The sequence below is a fragment of the Mastacembelus armatus genome, chromosome 1 (assembly GCF_900324485.2).
Source record: "Mastacembelus armatus chromosome 1, fMasArm1.2, whole genome shotgun sequence".
NCBI classification, from domain to species: Eukaryota; Metazoa; Chordata; class Actinopteri; order Synbranchiformes; family Mastacembelidae; genus Mastacembelus; species Mastacembelus armatus.
This window is the reverse complement of record NC_046633.1, coordinates 10404849-10423840: the sequence shown is the minus strand read 5'-3', so window position 1 is coordinate 10423840 and position 18992 is coordinate 10404849. Positions and strand designations below refer to the sequence as shown.

Below are 18992 nucleotides of genomic sequence, written 5' to 3'. Positions count from 1 at the left end.
TGACACTCAATATTACAATTGATATACAACCAATGGGGTGCTGACACATATGCCTTTGTGCATATATATATATATATATGTATAAATGAGTAGGAATCTACCCACATAACCAAATACATACTGTACACAGGGGCTTAATAGTGAGGGGAATAGTGGAACAGGTTTATTAAACTACTGCTATGATGTAGGCTGCGCACTTGTTGGAAACTAATGTTAACTCAGCATTATAAAACATGATTATAAGTTATTCGGTTATCTTTTATTGTTAAATACATAACATAAAACAATATAATAAGATAAGTCCCTGCTGAGCACAGGGGAAAGAGTAAGATTGCTTTCTAGCTTTGTCTTATCATAAAGATCTAATGATCAGTGAGACTAGACTCAATGACAGAAATACGGAGAACAGTTTGGTTTTACAGTCCGAGGAAGAAGAAGGTGGTACTGCGTCTCCTACACTGGTTGTCAACCGCCTTTGAAATACACGAAGAAGAAGGAAATGCGAAGCCGCTTCCTGAGAGAAGAGGGGGAGGACACAGAATGGCGACTGTGCAGTGTCCCAAATGCACGACAGAAAGGAAAGGGTTTCGGCGGGAACTTGATTCTTGGCGACACAAATTGATACACTGCGTTGGTATGATTCATGTGCAGTTTCTTTTTTGGTTTGGGAGGGTAGAAAAATGAACGAGCTTCAAAGGGATTTCGCCTGGTCGCAGAAGGATGGCTACCTCGATCACTTAGACTGCTAGCTAATGCTAGCTGTTAGCCTGGCACCAATCTGATATTTACCACTTGGCTCATTTTCTTTGTCCCTCGGAGCTAGCTAGCTACTCGCCGGTTCTGGCATTTTCAGATTTTATTGTACGCCTCAGAGGATACCGTACATGTACCACCAAGGCGTGTCATGTAATTTATCGTTATCTTATACTTATGTCTTCTACTAGCTTTGTTTATGTATATATATATGTTGGAAATGCTAATACCGTGCTAACATGGTATGTTGTTATCGCTGTCGGTGGTATTTGGACGAAGCTTTAGCTTCGTTTGGAAAACTAATGTCAGTGGAATATGAGAAAACCACAAATGGCAAAGGTCTCCAGTAAGTTAGTTAGCGTTTTAACTTACCGTTGTGCCGTTTGTTATTCTGGACACAAATTTTATGATGCAAAGTTGGGTTAGCTCACCCAGCGATGGCTGGATTTGGTCTTTTTTTATTATGTTTATCGCTAATCACTTTGGCGCAAAAACTTAAGTATTAACGTTACTGCCGTTCACGAATCATGTTTGGTTAATGTTTATGTTCGCTTAGTGATTGTACGGGCACGGGTTTACCAGTGCACATAACACGTCTAACGTAAAATAAAAGTTATTTCTGTCCAATCGGTTAAGAGCATGGGCCATAAAATGGGTAGAACAAACTGTACCCATTTGTAAAGCAATCAAGCACACATATCTTGATCCTGTCAGTACTAAAGTATTTTTTTTGTTTGTTTTGTCTTGCAGGGTTTGAAAGCATTCTGGAGGGTATCTATGGCCCAATGCTGCTGAGAGACCTCAGTTTATTTAATGGTGGGTTTTGTATGTATGCGTGTGTGTATGTGCATGTACATTCTGATGAATTTGTGTAATCATATGTGCATTGCGTATTTATTAAAAAAAAAAAAAAAACCTATGAACTTGCCACAACCAACCTCCTGTCTACTCAGCCTTGTCTGTAGCACCAAACATCTCTATCTATGATGGAAATCTTAAAAATGTTTCACATATTGTTGTGGTTTTGTGTTTTGATGCTAATTATTTTTTCCACAGAAAATATTGAAGTGTTTAGAATTTAAGGGTAAATGGTGCGTCTGTGGTGAAATAGCAGCTGGTGTTCGGTATATGGATTAAGACATTTTAAAAATACATTCTTTGTCACATTCAGATTTCTTTCTTGACAGCTTTATAATACTTCTAATATCCTGTTATTTTTAAGCTGGACCCACAGCTAGAAAATGTTAGTCTCTTATGGTTTCCACTCATTTAAAAAAGTGATTCATCTCATATTGGTAATAATATTTTGAGCTATTCATAGATGCCACTTATCCTTCCCTATTGTGGGCCTCTTCAGAAAAGACTCTGTGGCAATAACATAAACAGGGTAGAAAGAATATGTAGCTCGTAAATCTCGTCTACATGTGAAAGATATACCTTCATTGTATTTCTTGCTAAATCTTGAAATTACATACCTTCATAACTTCAAATCACTCACTTCCTGAGAAAAACCCTGTAGAGAGTTTCATATTACTCAGTAAACTCTTACTGGAGTATTTTAGACTCATCAGAAGAATAGTAAAGGAAAACCTTTACAAAACATTTCACTATATCTTCTTAAAATATCCTAGTGCTGCCACTAACCTTGCCATCAGTTAGGAGAACAGAATGGGTTTAAACACTAAGGAGAAGTCAGGAAATAAAACACTGGCATAAGGGATTGCTGTCATGGTACACAGTTTCCGAATTGCTCCTTGTTAAAGACTCTAAATGAAAGATGTTTTATTTACAACTCTCTTTGCTTATGTAGCATTTATCAAAACTGACCCTAGAGAAGAGGTGCACCATACCCAGTCAGCAGTTTTTGTGTATTCACAATCTTTAGCCCTGTGCATCACTGCTCATGTGTGGCACGAAATATAATAGAGACTCATTTGGTCCCTAGTAGTCACCATAATAACACTTTATATTGCTTCCTAGAGCCATGAGGAAAGCAAATTTAGTCTTTCCTGTTTTTTAGCTGCCTTCAGTCTTAAGTAATTCCACTGTTCAGTGCATCAAAATCTGACATTAATGTACTTAATTTGTTTCATAGGACAGAGACATACATACAGTCAGTACAGAAATAATACTTCCCTTCATGGTGGAATTATTAATTTTTTGACTGTTTTAGAGAGGCATTTATTTTGCTGTATATCCTTTCGAAGGCTGCTGTTGACTTGTGCGGCATTATACAGTGGAGGGTTTCCATTACTTAGCCTGGCTTCATTGATATCAGTGGTGTGTCATTTGAAATGGAGTTTGAGTGAGGTTAGACAGGAACATAATCAGGGGCCAGTTTTTCAAAAAGTGTAATCTGGGTCAGAATGATCCAGTTTTGTTAATCCCAGGTTTTGCCATCCATTATCATGTAATCCATATAACGTTTAAGTTTTTTGAAGCATCATTAGATTGGATCAACCTTATCGAGATACAGACTTATCAAGATGACCAAATCTGAATAACCAGTGCTGTAATTTTGACTATACATTGTAAGTTTTTGATTTGAACAGAAAACAGAATAATAAAACAATACATATTCCCTTTAATTTTTTTTAAACAGTCAGACCCCTTATCTGACCCAAATAATAATAAACACAAATATGTCACAAAATTGTCGATTTATGTAACATTTGTTTTAAAACACAAAAATAATTTATATTGAATAGTAAAAAAATTTTACAAAAGCAACAAAAAAAAAAAACAAAAACACTCAGGTGGTCTTCATTTGTGGAGAGACCCACTCTTTGAAGTTCAGCTTTTAGGTGGAGACTCTCAAGTCTGGCTGCGTTTGTTGTAATTGGGTAAGTGCGATTTGTTCCTCTGCCAGATACAGGCATCATCATCAGCCTTTGCTAGTTGAAAGTTGAACCACGGGGAGCGTGTAACATAATAGTTGTCTGTGTTGTTTTGCAACATTCCTACCAGGCTAAGTATCCCTTCTCTGTGATGATGGTTCAATACTTAGGACAACCTGCGGCATTCTCACAGAATGAGACACAGACTTAACGTACAGTAAGCGAGGCATTTGATAGATGCTAATTTTTACCGATTCGTTCAATAGTTCTTTCAATAAAGAAACATAATAATACAGCATATTTGGATATTAATTTGAGAAACCATTTCTAAATGAAATTACCCTTCCCACCCATAAAGCAGTCCCGAGTCTTTGAAATGCTCAACTGACCAGAATTGTGTTTCAAGGATAGTTAACATTAAGTTATCTGCTGTTTTTAAAAAAAAAAAAAAACAATCCAGCAACATTTTGTAACATATCTGTACTCTCATCTATATATATTGTCACAGTCACAGCATATTATCATAAAAAGAAATTTGTCAATCTGTATTTTTTTTTTTTTTGGCATAAAATTAGTGTGATGTTTCAGTTTGGAGACAGTAGCCGACTCTAGTCAAATTATGTGTAGTTTCCATAGGCAGAGGCTGATCCTCGGTTTACCCTAATTTCTTAGTATGCCGCTGTGGGTTATGGTGTTTTTCAGGCTGTGAACCCGAAGACGTGGATGACTGGTCCCCAGAAACAAGCTGCTCTCAGTGTTCATTCTGCAACCTTCCCCTGGACAAACTCAGTGTAAGAATTGTCAAGATAGTTCAAAGATTGTTTGACAGAATATCATAGCTTATGCTATATTCATAATAGTAAACCGACTCATCTCTTTTGTTCCACCTTTAGGATCAAACACCTGCAGCCACGTCGCCCATCTCTTCTGCCTCAGATTATTCTCCTTGTCAGATTGCTGAGAGCAGCCAGTCAGCTTTTAAGTTCCTCCAAGCTGTGTTTCACAAGAAAGGTGAGCCAGATATTTTTCCGCCTTTATCATCTTTCCTTGTTTATCGAAGGAAAGGCGTCTTGCAAGTAACATGGTAATTATATGCTTGTTACAGAACTCTAGATGGGGTTTCAATAGGGGTCCTTGAGGTTATCCCTAGGTCTCCAGAAAAATGATTTACTCCTCAGCTGTTTCCAAAGTTGAGAGATGTTATGCATGTGGAAGTAACTCAGCCCTTGTAGTTTACAAAGTTAAAGCTAGAAGTGGTAGTTATGAATGAATGTATATGTCATTGTTGCCAATCATGTTTGTCTGTACTTAGGAATATTAGACAATTGGCCCTTTTTCTGCCATAGCACTGGGACCAAGAAATATTTTTGTCACATTGGCTTTATTGGACGACATCTGAAGCCTTTTTGTGATGACCAAAAATGCCCTCAAAAATTTTCTTTTTTTCTGGTCTAATAAAAATAGCGAATATAATGCTCATGATATTGCTTTTTTTGTTTTGCTTTTTGGCAGATGTGTCCCTGGGCTGTGATTCCAACATCCCTCTAGTTGCCCAAGAGCTGATGAAGATGATGATACATAAGTTTGCCATGGAGTATGCTTCCAAGTGCCTACTCCACACCAGTACAAATGGTGTCACAACAAGGACCTCGTCACCTTTGTCTGAAACATCAGATGCCCCTCTGGACCTCACAGTTGGTCGAACCCAGGAGGAGAAAAAGAGTCAACCTGAACCAGGTAGAGAAAGCATTAAATATAGCCACTAAATGTTTCCCTTTTTAAACTTTACAGACTCTAACACTGACATACCTTGACCTTACCCAGACAATGTGATTCAGCCCCTAACCAGTGTAAGAAAAAAAAAAAAAGTTTTTTCCTGCAACAGATGGCGTGCTCGACCTCTCCAACAGGAAATCTGACGGCCCTGCAACTTCATCATCTTATCACAAGGCTGCAGGGTAAGAGTTTTATTACTCTTGAATTGCTTTGGTGTGTGTGTGATCTTTAGTGGTATTCTACCTAGAAACAAAATACATGATAAAGCCCTGGTTCTTCAGAAATATAATAAACTACTACAGGGATTTTGCTTTATACTCACTATGACTAAAACGTTCCTTTTTATATAAGGATTTCACCATTAAGTGTTACTAATAATAAGATGCTAGGGCTTGAAGGGTAGCATCAATATTATGTAATGTCACTGTCATTTTTACCAGTGTTGCTTTATCTAAGTTAACCAATTGCCACCTCTCTGGTCTGAATTATATGCATACTCCTTTTCTTGCCAGTGTTTTGGGTTAGTTGATTGTTAGTTGTTATGAAGGGCTAGCTTGTGCTTTGTGTTTTGGCTCTTTGGGGTTGACTCTTTTATCTCTTGATCGGTAACGTCACAGCATTGACACCGTATTGTAACATTTGCCAGCAGCTCAGGATTGTACAATTGCAATATTTCCCAATGATTTTACCTCCTTTTTTACTGATCCAGTTATGAGTTTTGATTATTCAACCTCCAAGCATGTAGGACTTTCACAGAAGGATATCACAAAACAACAGGGGTTATATGTGAGCGTCAAAGTAACCCCAGCCATTCACAGTCTGTCCCACCTGGACGTGAAGAGGCTTTGCCACACACAGAATGTGTGTGCATGAGAGACACACAGCAACGTGTGTGAGGGCCCAGAAACAGACTGAAAACAGACAGAAATGATTCTTAACAGTCGCAGTGATGTTACCAACACAAGGCATAAAGGAGTGGACCCCTCGCTCTGCACCCCCCTGTCCCCTATGCCAAAATCAAATCCCCACCATCACCTCCATCTTGACCGTGCTGTTTGGTCATCCCATCCCTAGGAGGCAGCGCAGGCAGAAGGAGTACATTGAGAGGAGCTGGGAGCTGTCTGAGGGTTTGCTGTCCAAGGCCTTGAAGGATATACGCTCAGGAAGGCTGCAGGAACAGCGGGCTGCATTGCTTTATGGAATACCCCTTCACACCTTGAGGCAAGGCCTGGACGACTGGGTTGAAGGAAGCCTTGGGATGCTGCACCAACGTGCTCCGGGAAGCGGAGATTTCAGGGATGAACTGACATCCTATAATGTGATGTCATTGACTCTGGGTGGTGAAGCCCGTCTTGTTCTACAGAAGGTGGCAGCATGGGCCGAGAGGGCAGAAATTGGAGGAGCTGCAGAGGACAGTGGAGACTTTAGTTCTCCTTCATCCGCTCTTACTTTTTATCAGCCAAATGGTCAACAGAAAACCCTCCCCCACTCATTTCCCCAGCTCAGGGATGCTCTCCAGCCCCCAATCAGCCCCACTCCCAGTCTGGAACCACCCACACCGCTGCGTATTCCTCAGGTCCGTTCCATGTCTGATCATACCAGGTTGATTCCAGCTGAGACTTCCAGTGTAACTGAAAACCTACATCAACGTACCTCATCAGCTGAGGGTACTGCCAGTTCGTCAGCTGCTCACAGACCTTCATCTCTCTTCAAACTCAGACCTCCATTCTTGGGCCATAGCTGTCCAGGCAGTGCCAACCAGTCACCTCATGGCCTGGGACCACGCGGGTTCTCACTGGAAGATTCTGAAGAGGGAACCGGTGGTCGGGATAAAGATAAGCAACCAAGAAAGAAACGTGGGAGATACCGCCAGTACGACCATGAACTCATGGAGGAGGCCATCACTATGGTAATGGCAGGCCGCATGAGCGTATCCAAGGCCCAGGGAGTATACGGGGTGCCCCATAGCACACTGGAGTATAAAGTCAAGGAACGTACTGGAACACTGAAGAACCCACCCAAGAAGAAACCTGCCAACTCGTCTGGTTCTGGTTCTATGATTGGTTCCACTAACTCAGGGACTCTTGCCTCAGCTGCTGACGCAAAGAGGTTTTAGACCACGAAACGCCTCCAGAACTCAACATTTGATTAAACTCATCACCTCTTACAAGATACTTGTTTTCTGGAGACACTTGTTAAAACACAACACATGCCTTTATAAAATATATGGATAATATTCAGGTCTTTTAACTATGTCTGTAATGTGATAGTCATATTTTTAGCTGTATTTCTCAAGCTTATTCCTGGGCTTTAATTAAAGCAGCTAAAAGGTATGACATTTTTCAGGAGGCAGTGGTGCTCATTGCAGCTTTTGTTGACAAGAGCTGCTAAACTCAAAACTACTCGTCCGTTCAGTTGTTATCACAAAGGCTAAAAGGTCTTAAAGGATATGGCTTGTTTTATATTATCCATTATCAATAAACCCTAGACACCAAAACTACAAATGGATTTAATCCTAACATGTATTGTCTTGTGTGGCCAAAGCCTGGTATATGGAAATTCTCAGTGACCATGTTTGTTTGTTTTTAATGAAAAGTGCTATGTGTGCACACTGCCTGCAAAAATGTATTAAAGAAGTGCTGTTTTTGTCTTGTTTGGGCTTAGCTTAAACTTTTCTGTGTTGCTGAAGTTTGTGAGCACTGAGGTCTGTGGCCATACTGGTATGGATAAATCAGTTGTTGGTTTTGGCCTTGTCGGGGGGGGGGGGGGGGGTTTGTTGGTAATAAGATAAAATAACACTACTATTGTCCTTTAAGGTGTCCAGAAAATTCCTAAAGTATATTTGTTTTAATGTTTTTATGATTTGAGGTATTTTTTTCCAAGGAAAAAAATTACCTTGATTCTTGTCCACCAGGTTGCCCATGATCAAGACTGAGAGCCTCGGTTGTGAACCTCTGTAGGGCTAAGAAATAGTGTGATTCTCATGTTTGCTAGTGGTTAAGTAATTGGGTATTCAGGTTTGACTGAAATCTTAAAGCTCCTAGTTATATGGAGCATTGATGATTGTCCTTTGAAGCTTTCTATTTCTCTCTAGGTATCTTACCTAGATTACTGCAGTGACTTAGAGCCATTATAACGGATTAAAAACCAATTACTGTTGTTAGACACCTTTACAAACAGGGAGATTGTACAGTGTAAACTGCTGTGGTTGCTACATCTTCATTGTAAGCTTTTGTTGGTGAGATTAGCTTAAGAAAGCCATTTTGTGTCCACATAGTTTCTTCTCTATTTGTGCAAGCTAGTCTGAACATTGTATTGAGTGTAGTTGCATTGCAAATGTGCAGCATGTTTTCAAATGTGCACTGATAAGCTTGGGAAAAGTATGTTATTGTCTATGCGTACTGTTTGTGAAGAATGTTCTTTTATTATCACAGCTATTTACCGATTCTGCTACTGTAGCTGTATTACTGTTAACCTCATACATGACTGCTGCTTTTTAACTCTACTTTTTGGGACCGTTTCCCTGGCACAAAAAATGTGTAGCTACAACAAAGAAGCTTATTTCAACTAATGCGATTTCGAGGTAACACGCATTGTAACGTGGGGACCCTAAATGACAGATTAGTTTTCAAAGTCGGCAGTGACTTGACTTGATCCGTGCAAGGCTTACAGGCTTCTTTGTCTGTATGTGAGGAAATGCTAAATGTTGCAGGTTGTGGTTTTCCACGACAGTCTACACTCATGTTTGCCTCTGAGGTGGGCCTATTTCCCTTAACAGTGCTACTACCAAAGCAGCAGTTTAGGGTTACCAACACAAAGATGCTTTGATTTGTTTTGCTGTGATGTCAGCCTGCCTATCTCGCTCTCTCTAACCTCGTTGCCACATATACCTCTGAACTTTATCTGCCTATAGCCTAGTGTCAGGTTTCACATCAAGGCCTCTGTGTTATGATACTGAATATGCAGGGGTGTGAGCTCTTATTAGTTTAGGAACACTTATGAGCTCTTTATCTCTCAAGGAACAACACCTAAGTGTAAATTTACTGTCATGAACAACAATTAAACTTCAAGTGAATTATAACAGTGAGTCACCCATGTGGTGGAGTGTGAAAGAATTTTTAAAAAATGGGTAAATTCTGCCCTTTGGTATTTATTGGAGATTTACCATGTTCTTAGCAAAGTATTTGTCACTGTTGGTGTTATTTGCAATTTTAGGGCTAATTTTGAAACAATTTAATTTTTTTTTTTTTTTTTTTAAAGCTTTGTTGGTCAGATTTTGTGGCATTTCAACCTTTGTAACTTTGGCAGTTATACAAATACTGATGCCTCTGCTCCTGAATGTCTCTGCTTATAGTAGTACACAGTGCCTATGTCTGGGATCTACAGCATAGTGCAGCATGATGTCTCTACCCTGGGAATTATCTGCTATTTATATCAAAGGGCCCGTTTGTGAACAAGCCTAAACACCTCTTGAGAATTTGTAAAAGATAATTATTTGTTTTAATTATATTCTGTGAACAGATCTGGGCTTGTTTTCAAATTGCGCTTAAGAAAGATTTTTTGTTTTGTTTTGTTTTGTTTTTGTGCTTTTGGATAACTACTGGTAAATCAGTGTAACAAATCTGCTATTTATGCATAAATCAATGATTGCACTATGATAATAAGCATTTTTATTGTAGAAACCTGTTTTGTGTCATTGCTGCATATTTATTTATTGATTGTGCTTCAGAACTGTGATTTTAATAGTTTGATTGTTGTAGTTCTTGATTTGTAATAATGCACTTTGATGCAATGTGTACTGTGGTTTGCTACAACTGCATGAACGCTTTTAAATGTTAACTCATAATTTATTTTATACTAAAATGAAACCCCTGACTACTGTGGTGGTTTAGTACTTATGTCAAAAATGATTTAAGTGAAAAACAATTTTGTTACCCTAACAAACTCAGCAGTAATACTACAGAATGTAATGCTCTTTTAATGGATCTAGCTCAGTTGACCTCTGCTAAGGTGTGGACACACAGTGCTTAAACTGCTGGAAATACTGTCCAATATGAAACACAAATCTTATTATGCTTTTTAAAATCAGTGATCTGCTCTAATGAAATATATGACTCACCAGACCTGATTGAACTGTTGGTTGATTTGAATGTCAGAGGGTATTTTGCATTGTGAGTTTGTTGGTGACAGTGCTGCTGAAATGAACATTTTGGTTTGAGCGTGTCTACAATCTTTCTTCTGCTTTTAGCAGAATGTTGTCATTTGCCTTCAGCAACTCATCAATAAACTAGTTCTTTAATCAGTTGCCTGTCAAATTTTATTCATATGGTGGTTTATGTCAGGGTGTTATAGCTCTTTAATGGTAGTCTATGACGTTGTTCTTCACAAAACAAAGTAAGCTGTCAAAAATAGCAGTTACTGTGTGTGGGTTTTAACATTTTTATGACTTGACGTGAACTGACGTGAACAGTGCTTTACTATCTTGAACAGATACATATCAGAAATATTCTTATGTGGTTAATTTTTGCGTAGTATAAAATGAATAACACTATTGTATGCACTAGTATATGCAGACAATGCAGTGGGCTGCAGGTAATACACACTGTAGGCTGCTAACAACTTTTGTAATAGAACAATAAAATTGGAAGTCAGAGAACACAGGACTTTCATGTTTGTCTCATTAAACAGGCCCCAGGATTACAGAATGTTTACACATGGATAAAATGGAAATCAAATACTAAGTTTTTTGTGTCGTTTTTCAGATTGATTGTTTTGTATTTATTTGTTTCTAATTATATACCAGGCTCATTATCATTCTCTTTCCATTTTTGCTTTTAGGTCCCTTCTGACATCATTATCAGAAGAAGTGGAAGATCTGGACCAGCGAGGGACTAAGTGTTGTCAAAGCTCTGCCTTGGATGCTGTTCTCAGCTCACTCTGCCCAGCACACCATTCCTTACTCTACAAGATACTGAAGTTGGCACACCAGGAAAAATTGCTGTCTTTCCTTAATGGCAGATCTGTTAGTCAAACTGAGTCTTACTGCTGTCAGCGTGGTGCAAACCCACAGGACAATATTAGCCCTCATGCAATTCCGTTTAGTGAATGTAAAACCCATAACAGCAGCCCAAACTACCCCTTATGTGATTGTGATCAAGGTCATAGCAGCACAGTGTATCATCCAGGAGACCTTACGTCCAGTTGTAGCATCCACCACTACCCTTTAAAAGACTGTGAAAGTGAAGCCCCTCTGGGCTCCAGCTACTGCTGTGTCCAAAGGTGCAGGATGGAAACCTACACTATTCTGTGCCCCAAGAGGCTGCACTGCATTTCCTGCCAAAGCCTGGCTGTAGGTCATATCAAAAATATAGTGTGTTCATTTGCATCCTCCCCTCCATTATCTAAACCTCCTCCTCTGTGCACTCCTCCTAGCGTATGCTCTTCCTCATCGATCTGCTGTAACCGGCACAACCCTCACTCCTGTCCCTGTTATTCAAACCATGCCTGTGTAATGCAGGTCAGAAACACAACAGAAAGAGGAGTTGGAGATGGGGATCCTCCTTGTCCTGTTCTGAAGAGAGAACAGAGCCCCTCTCCTCCTCCTCTTTCCCCTGTTTCCTCCGACAGTGGTAAAAAAACAGATGAAAAGCCACCCTCCCTCCTTCACCATAGGCAAGAGGAAGAAGCTGACCTAATGGTTAAAAATAATCTTGTGAATGCACGGCAACATGAAGCAGATGTGGACACAGCTACAGAAAAGGAACAAGAGTGCATGACCCCAAGCAGTAGTCAGGCTGAGCAGAACCCAACTCGGACAATATTGCAAGAAGTTGTGAATCGCTTCAGCGAGAAACTGGAGACAATCAGACCACTAGAGAAGGACCCACCTCTGGTTTCAGCAGTTGTTGATGTTTCTGAAAGGGAGCAGCTGCAGTCTCCCTTGACCACTCAGAATCTGCAGTTTCAAGCTGATGCTCATCTGACTGAAATAATCACCGAAGTGCTTCATGAAGGCAGTGCTAGTGACTACAATCTCAGTGAGCTGTTCAATCGCCATGATAACAAAGAGCCCAAGTCACCTAATACCCGCTCCCGTCGTCGGCAGGAAGTCCTTGCTGCTATAGCAACACCTGCCGATGATGCTTCAACGAGAAGGCATACCTTACAAATTAAACGGGAGCTTGCCAGGCTTGACCAGTCATACAATAAAAAGAAAGGGCCACCAGCAAAGAAGGCAAGATTGAAAGATGGAAATGATTCTGTAAGTGCATCACAGATTTTATCAGACTCAAATTTAGTTAAAGAGGAGTCTAAAAAAGAAATTGAGGTAGGTGTAGAACCTGTAGACAGTCACAGAGTCAAAGAGGGACCACTGATCATGCTCTCTACAGAAAGTGACAGGGATGAAGTAAAAGAAGAGATACAGACGGTTATAATAACAGAAGAAGTTCTAATTGCTAAAGCAGAGGAGATATCCAGTGAGCAAAGTGATTTTACATTATCAGAAGCTCAAAGACCCATCCCTGAGCTGCCCAGCAAATATGACAAGGAATGCCTAAAAGATGACAGTGTACAAACACAGGCGATGACACTGAATGCAGCCTCAGCAGAACAGTATGGCGGGCACTGTGAAGAAGATGCTAAGGGTAGCGATGCTGGAATGGAAAAGAACCATGAAGAAACCCCATCAGCTCAAAGCTCTGACAATGACAATAGCTGTAGTGCTGTAAAAGAGAGGCGGAAATGTCAGTTAAACCATTACAAGGAGGCCAGGAAATCCAGGAGAAATATAGTCCCCCCACAACGGTTTGCCCCTTATGTCACAGAGCCCAGGAAGATGTTCTTTGTTGCATGTTTCTCTGAGAGCATCTTTAACCAGCAAACACGAAAGGACAAGGTTTTGACATTTAACAACTTGGATTCCTCATCTACAGATACAGATGCTAAGGACACCCTGCAGGAGTCTGTAAATGAATCCTCTCTGTACTCACCTGAGCAAACAGGAGAGCTTGACTTGGAATCAGTGCATAGAAAACAGTGCAACATGGAGTCTGAAGATCAGTGCCAGGTCTTTCCACAAACTGTGACTGCCAAAGAGAAGAGTCTTGCCAAAAACATCTCAGAAAATAGGACAGATAGCAGAGACTGTGCTGCCAAGCCCTTTGGAAGGCTTCGAACATCTCCAAAAAGACTACAAGTTTCAACTACAGTTTCAACTACAGCTTCAACACCCAAAAACTCATCAAATATGAATGCCGCCATCAAATCTGCTTCATGTATTGAGAGTCCTCTCAACTCCCAACTTCACTACACTAGTCCAATTAAGCTCATGTTCGTATCACCAGTAAAAGATAAGGAAGGACTCAGATATAGTCTTAAATCAGCAGGCTCTGGTTCAAGCACACAGGCAGATGAACCCTTTGACCCATGTGAAGTGTCTTCTTGGTTGGGGACACTTGAGAAACGCAAACGCCAAGGCACTGAGTCTGCTACCTCACCTGCAAGATCTGTTTGTTCGCCAACTAAATCAGCTTCTTCACCAAGCAAGTCTGCCTTCTCAACACCTAGGTCAGCATCTTCACCAAGCAAGTCTGCCTCCTCAACACCCAGGTCAGTTTATTCACCAAGCAAGTCTGCCTCCTCAACACCCAGGTCAGCTTCTTCACCAAGCAAGTCTGCCTCCTCAACACCTAGGTCAGCTTCTTCACCAAGAAAGTCTGCCTCCTCAACACCCAGGTCAGCTTCTTCACCAAGCAAGTCTGCCTCCTCAACACCTAGGTCAGCTTCTTCACCAAGCAAGTCTGCCTCCTCAACACCTAGGGCAGCTTCTTCACCAAGCAAGTCTGCCTCCTCAACACCTAGGGCAGCTTCTTCACCAAGCAAGTCTGCCTCCTCAACACCTAGGGCAGCTTCTTCACCAAGCAAGTCTGCCTCCTCAACACCTAGGGCAGCTTCTTCACCAAGCAAGTCTGCCTCCTCAACACCTAGGGCAGCTTCTTCACCAAGCAAGTCTGCCTCCTCAACACCTAGGGCAGCTTCTTCACCAAGCAAGTCTGCCTCCTCAACACCTAGGGCAGCTTCTTCACCAAGCAAGTCTGCCTCCTCAACACCTAGGGCAGCTTCTTCACCAAGAAAGTCTGCATCTTCATCACCCAAGTCTGCCGCTTCACCCAAGTCTGCATGCTCATCACCTAAAATTGGTTTCAGAAGATCAGGCGAAGGTACTCCCACTAAGCGTGCAGCTGGAACTGACACTCAGAGATCACCATTGATGGATTTATTATCTTTTCATGAAACCACCCCTCCAAAGAGGCGTCCAGGCAGGCCAAAGAAGTTGGGACCACAGCTGGAGCAGAAAGTGAAGAGGCCAATTGGTCGACCACGCAAGCAAAATGTTTGCGATTCTGTAATTGGAGCCAAAACTGTAAACAGTAAAGCTGTTTTAGCATCTGGTGGTGATGAGAACATAAACAAGAACCTCAAAATCACAGTCGTATATGGCCGTTCAAGGAGAAACAAACGAATGGTGTCTGAGGGCTTTGACCAGCTACAAACAGAATTCAGTGATGCTTGGCAAGCAGTGGGCCTTAAAAGTGACTTTGGCATTTTAATGCATAGCTCAAAAACCAGATCAGGAAGCACGGAAACAGTCTCAAGAGAATTGTCAGAGGAGTTAAATTTTGTCAGCCCTGTGAAAGAGTCTGCCCCTCAGTCTAGCAGTAACATCAAATGCCAGAAGCGGGATGATTCTGTGCCATCAAGGAAACCGGGTAGACCTGCAAAAGTTAGAATCTCTGGGATCTCAGTCACAGTGACCACAGTTTCACCCCGGCAAAGAAAAATTCGGATAGATAAGGATACTCGGCAGTCTTCTGAAACACTAATTCATGAAAAAGTACCACTGCCAGAATTCAGATCTCCCAAAGAGCCTTGGACAATCAGTCACCAGTCGACAAGCAAAAGCAGTCAGACAGAGAAGGGGGTAGAAACGAAGGACGGAAGTCAAGACAAACAGCTAAATCAGCCTGTAGCAGTGCGTCACTCAATGAGAGTGAGGAAACCGTCAATCCACTTTCTGCATGCTGTTGCCACCTCCACTTCTAGATCATACAGCCACAGTAACGCTCTGCTGCGACGGTCTAAGCAGCTTCTGCTAAACAAAGCCAGCAACGAAAGGAAAAAGGAGGAGCAGCAGAGTAGTGTTGAAACTTCTGGGGACAACAGACGGCTCTGTGGAAAAGAGAGGAACATATCTCAAGACCTGAACAGAGTGGCAGATGTATCTGTTGACTCCATCTTTACCCCAAAAGAGACTCTGCGGTGGTGGGCAGCATCAGCTGAGGAAAGGACAATGAATCAAGAGCTTGCCAGGCGAATACGACTCATCTCGGACACCTGGGTCTCAGACAATGTGGAGAACCAAGAAAAAGAAGCTGCCTTACATTCAAAACTAGGCACTAAGAACAACAGTTCCTTTCCCAGGAAGTCAAAACATTCTTCTGTCGTTCGAACACTTTTTGACTGCCCTCCTAACAAACCAAGGTCCTGTAGCATGCAGCAGCTCTGCTCCTGGTTTATGCAGACCACTGAGACACAGTCTCTGGCTATTGTCAAGAAGGCAAGCTCCCGTAATCCTTATGAAGTTATGCACTTCCCTCGTTCTGCGAGTAAAAAAAGTGTTTGCCACAGTCCTCAGGCAGAGCGACTCCGCAAACACATCAAGAAGTTTGCCAAAACTGTGCCGAAAAGTCCCCTGCAACATCAACAGGCTCAAAGAAGGCTGAGAAAGACGAATAAAGCACCTTCATCAACACAAATGATTAGGAGAAAACTTTTCACTACCAGGTTTGCAAGAGGCCAGTTCAATGAAGAAGTCCAATGGTGTCCAGGGAGATCGTTTAGCAAATACCTGGTCACACTGTTCAGAGCAAGGACAAGGTTTCTTACCCAGAGAGAAAGGGAGAGGTGGCAAAAGAGGCAAAGAAATAAAAACAGCATGAAAGCAGTTGGACATGTATTAACTGGACTGCAACCAAAACGTAAAGCATTACACAAATTAGCAAAACATCATTTATCTGACCATTTGGAAAACAGTTCTGCCACAAGTTCTGTTGACCAAACTCAGGAGCCTGTGGATGTATCCAAAGAGCAGAACCTCTGCTCTAAAGCCTGGAGTCCTGAGAGACTGAAGGAGTGTCGGGTGTTTTTGAGGAAGATCAACTCTCCAGACAATGAATCAACGGAGGAGGAGTGGGACTCTTGTACTGTGACACTGGATGATGGGTCACCCTCTGCTTACGTATTTGCAGGAAAAGGGAGAGAACTGGTAGGAGTTGTCAAAGCTGTGAAAACTGAAAGGAAAAGGAGGAGGTCTGCCTCACGGGAGCTGGCAAGTTGTGCACCTAAATCAGTCCAGGAACAGGTTGAGATTCCGGTGGGGGGGCAGAAAAGCAAATACAGAAGTCCTGGGGTTGTGTCTACTGAACCACCACAACCACCACCAGCGAAAATGTTGAGACAATCGCGGATGAGGGGCCTAACCGGGCCACGATGGTGTGACTTTGTGTTTGGTAACTACCTCGCTTATTTTTTTATATCACTGAAGACATCAGCATCTATTTAGGTTTGGTTTTATATTACCATTAAGTCAACTTATGGTCTCTTTCTTTTCTGACAGAAAACTAAATGAAGCATGAGGCCTCCTCCTTCCTGGGAAAAGGACTGTGGTTTAACGTGGTGCCTTTGGACTTTGAGCTGACCACGTGGACTGACCATCCCACTATGGTTCAGTCTTACACTCAGCAATTATGTAGCAGTCTAACTTAACAAACGCTTGATGTTGCACTATTTTTAATCCATGGATATATATATATATATAAATGTGTGTGTACAGATTTTTTTTTTCCCCCCTTTTTTTTTCTTATTTTTTAATCACCAACTTGCGCTTGTCTTTCTGAATGTGTTTAGTAGATCACATCATTACGTTAAACAAGAGTTTTAAAGGGATAAGTGCTTTTACAGCCTGGCAAGAGTTGCTGTATTGGAAGGAAAGTCAAAGCTTTACTGCATAAAGACAGTGCCATTTCCCCCAGAACATACCTCAAGGCCCCCAAATCCCCCAGACAATGACCTTTTACCTTAAAATGTAACAACAATTTTTAATATGTTGTCATTGTCTCCACCATAAATACATGCAGCTCTAAAATCTCCCAAAAGTAATCTTTTTATTTATATTTTATTCTTGCTTGGCACTGTTTAAATTCAAAATAGGTCATTTAATAATCTAATATTTATATTGAAAGTTGACAACAATCCCGCCATCCAACAAATAATTCTTCTTTGGTGCTGTAGCTACTAGTGTAATGCAAGCCAGGAGCAAAACTCTAGTATCTTTAAATGAAGGAATCTTTTGGATTAGCTAAGCATTATTCTTATTCCCTCCCCCCACCACCACCACCACCAAAAAAAAAAACAAAAAACTCCTGTGTTGAATGAATCGGCTGTCAGCTTGTATTACACCCAAATACTCATTATTCCTGTTACAGTTGGCACAAACATACAGTAGATGTTTGTATTGACTTCAGGTTTAACCGTGACACTCGCCAAAATGCAGAGGGTTGTGTGAAGTGATGAAGAAAATGGCATTATGCAGCTGTAGAACGTAGCTTCTGATTTATTTGTTGGTTTTGTGGGATCTGTCTTGTTTAGATTCATTTATCTTTCTGTGACTGTCTTTTCACCCAAAGCATATAGTGTATGTCTGTGTCAGATCTACTTCTTGCACTAGCCCATCTGAGATTTTTAATCCCACTACACAGATACCTCCCCCATATTTTGCACATCCCATATTCCACTACCAACCCCTACTGTAAAACTAGAGAATCTATTTGGTGCAATACAAACCCAGATGATTTATTGGTATGTAGTAATTATTTTATTGCTGACAGACAAATGGATGTACACAAGTACCAGTGGCCTGGGATGTTATTTCAGTTCTTTCCATAGCCATGCAATGTGATCTTAAAGGAGGTTGCTACAAACTTACTTTTCCCCAACTGCTTTTTTTCTCCTGTTAAGCAGGAAAATAGCAGCTCCCTAATAGCATTTTTTTTAATCATTGACATAGCATTATTTTTAAATGCAGGTGGGAGATTTGTCGCTCTTAAGGTTGTTTTAGAGTCGCAGCAAGTGATGCCTACCTCCACCGTGGCTCAACCAGGCCAAATGCTCTTTTGCTCATCAGCCGTGTAATAGACAAGGCCAGAGACTTGAGTGGTAAATACTAATCTTGGATTAGCATCGTCTTAGATATCCAAGATATCTGGCCATAGGTCAAAACCTAAACCTGTAGTGTGTATTGTGTGCCTGACTATCCTTGTATGTATGTATGTATGTATGTATGTCACTATGGTTGCCATTTCAGCATGAGGGAAGGTGGGTAGCTCTGTCTTGTGATAAAAAGCCCTCAGCTCTGTTGAAAAACCCGGTGCTAAATCTCTTGTATATTTTCTTCATCATGTGTTTTTATACTGTCAATTACAGATGCAACAAAAAGGTGTCTGTTATTGGAACAATAAAGTCTTTTTAAATAATCAGTGGGTGCTATGATTTAGAGGAATAAAATGT

The 18992-nt window shown here is 41.1% G+C and overlaps 1 protein-coding gene across 2 annotated transcripts; it reads left to right on the top strand.

Moving 5' to 3' along the window:
- Window positions 1–507: 507 nt before the first annotated feature.
- On the top strand, window positions 508–18961 carry lcorl (ligand dependent nuclear receptor corepressor-like). 2 transcript variants are annotated; one of them, XM_026303060.2, is made up of 8 exons: window positions 508–634; window positions 1504–1569; window positions 4293–4381; window positions 4484–4601; window positions 5103–5327; window positions 5476–5548; window positions 11205–16936; window positions 17044–18961. In XM_026303060.2, exons 1-8 carry the CDS (start codon window positions 541–543, stop codon window positions 17049–17051), a joined length of 6405 nt encoding a protein of 2134 aa, XP_026158845.1. In that variant the 5' UTR covers window positions 508–540; the 3' UTR covers window positions 17052–18961. The 2 variants fall into 2 exon arrangements, with proteins under 2 accessions (XP_026158845.1, XP_026158846.1); XM_026303061.2 differs by lacking the exons at window positions 11205–16936; window positions 17044–18961 and adding an exon at window positions 6441–10669.
- The last annotated feature ends 31 nt before the right edge of the window (window positions 18962–18992 follow it).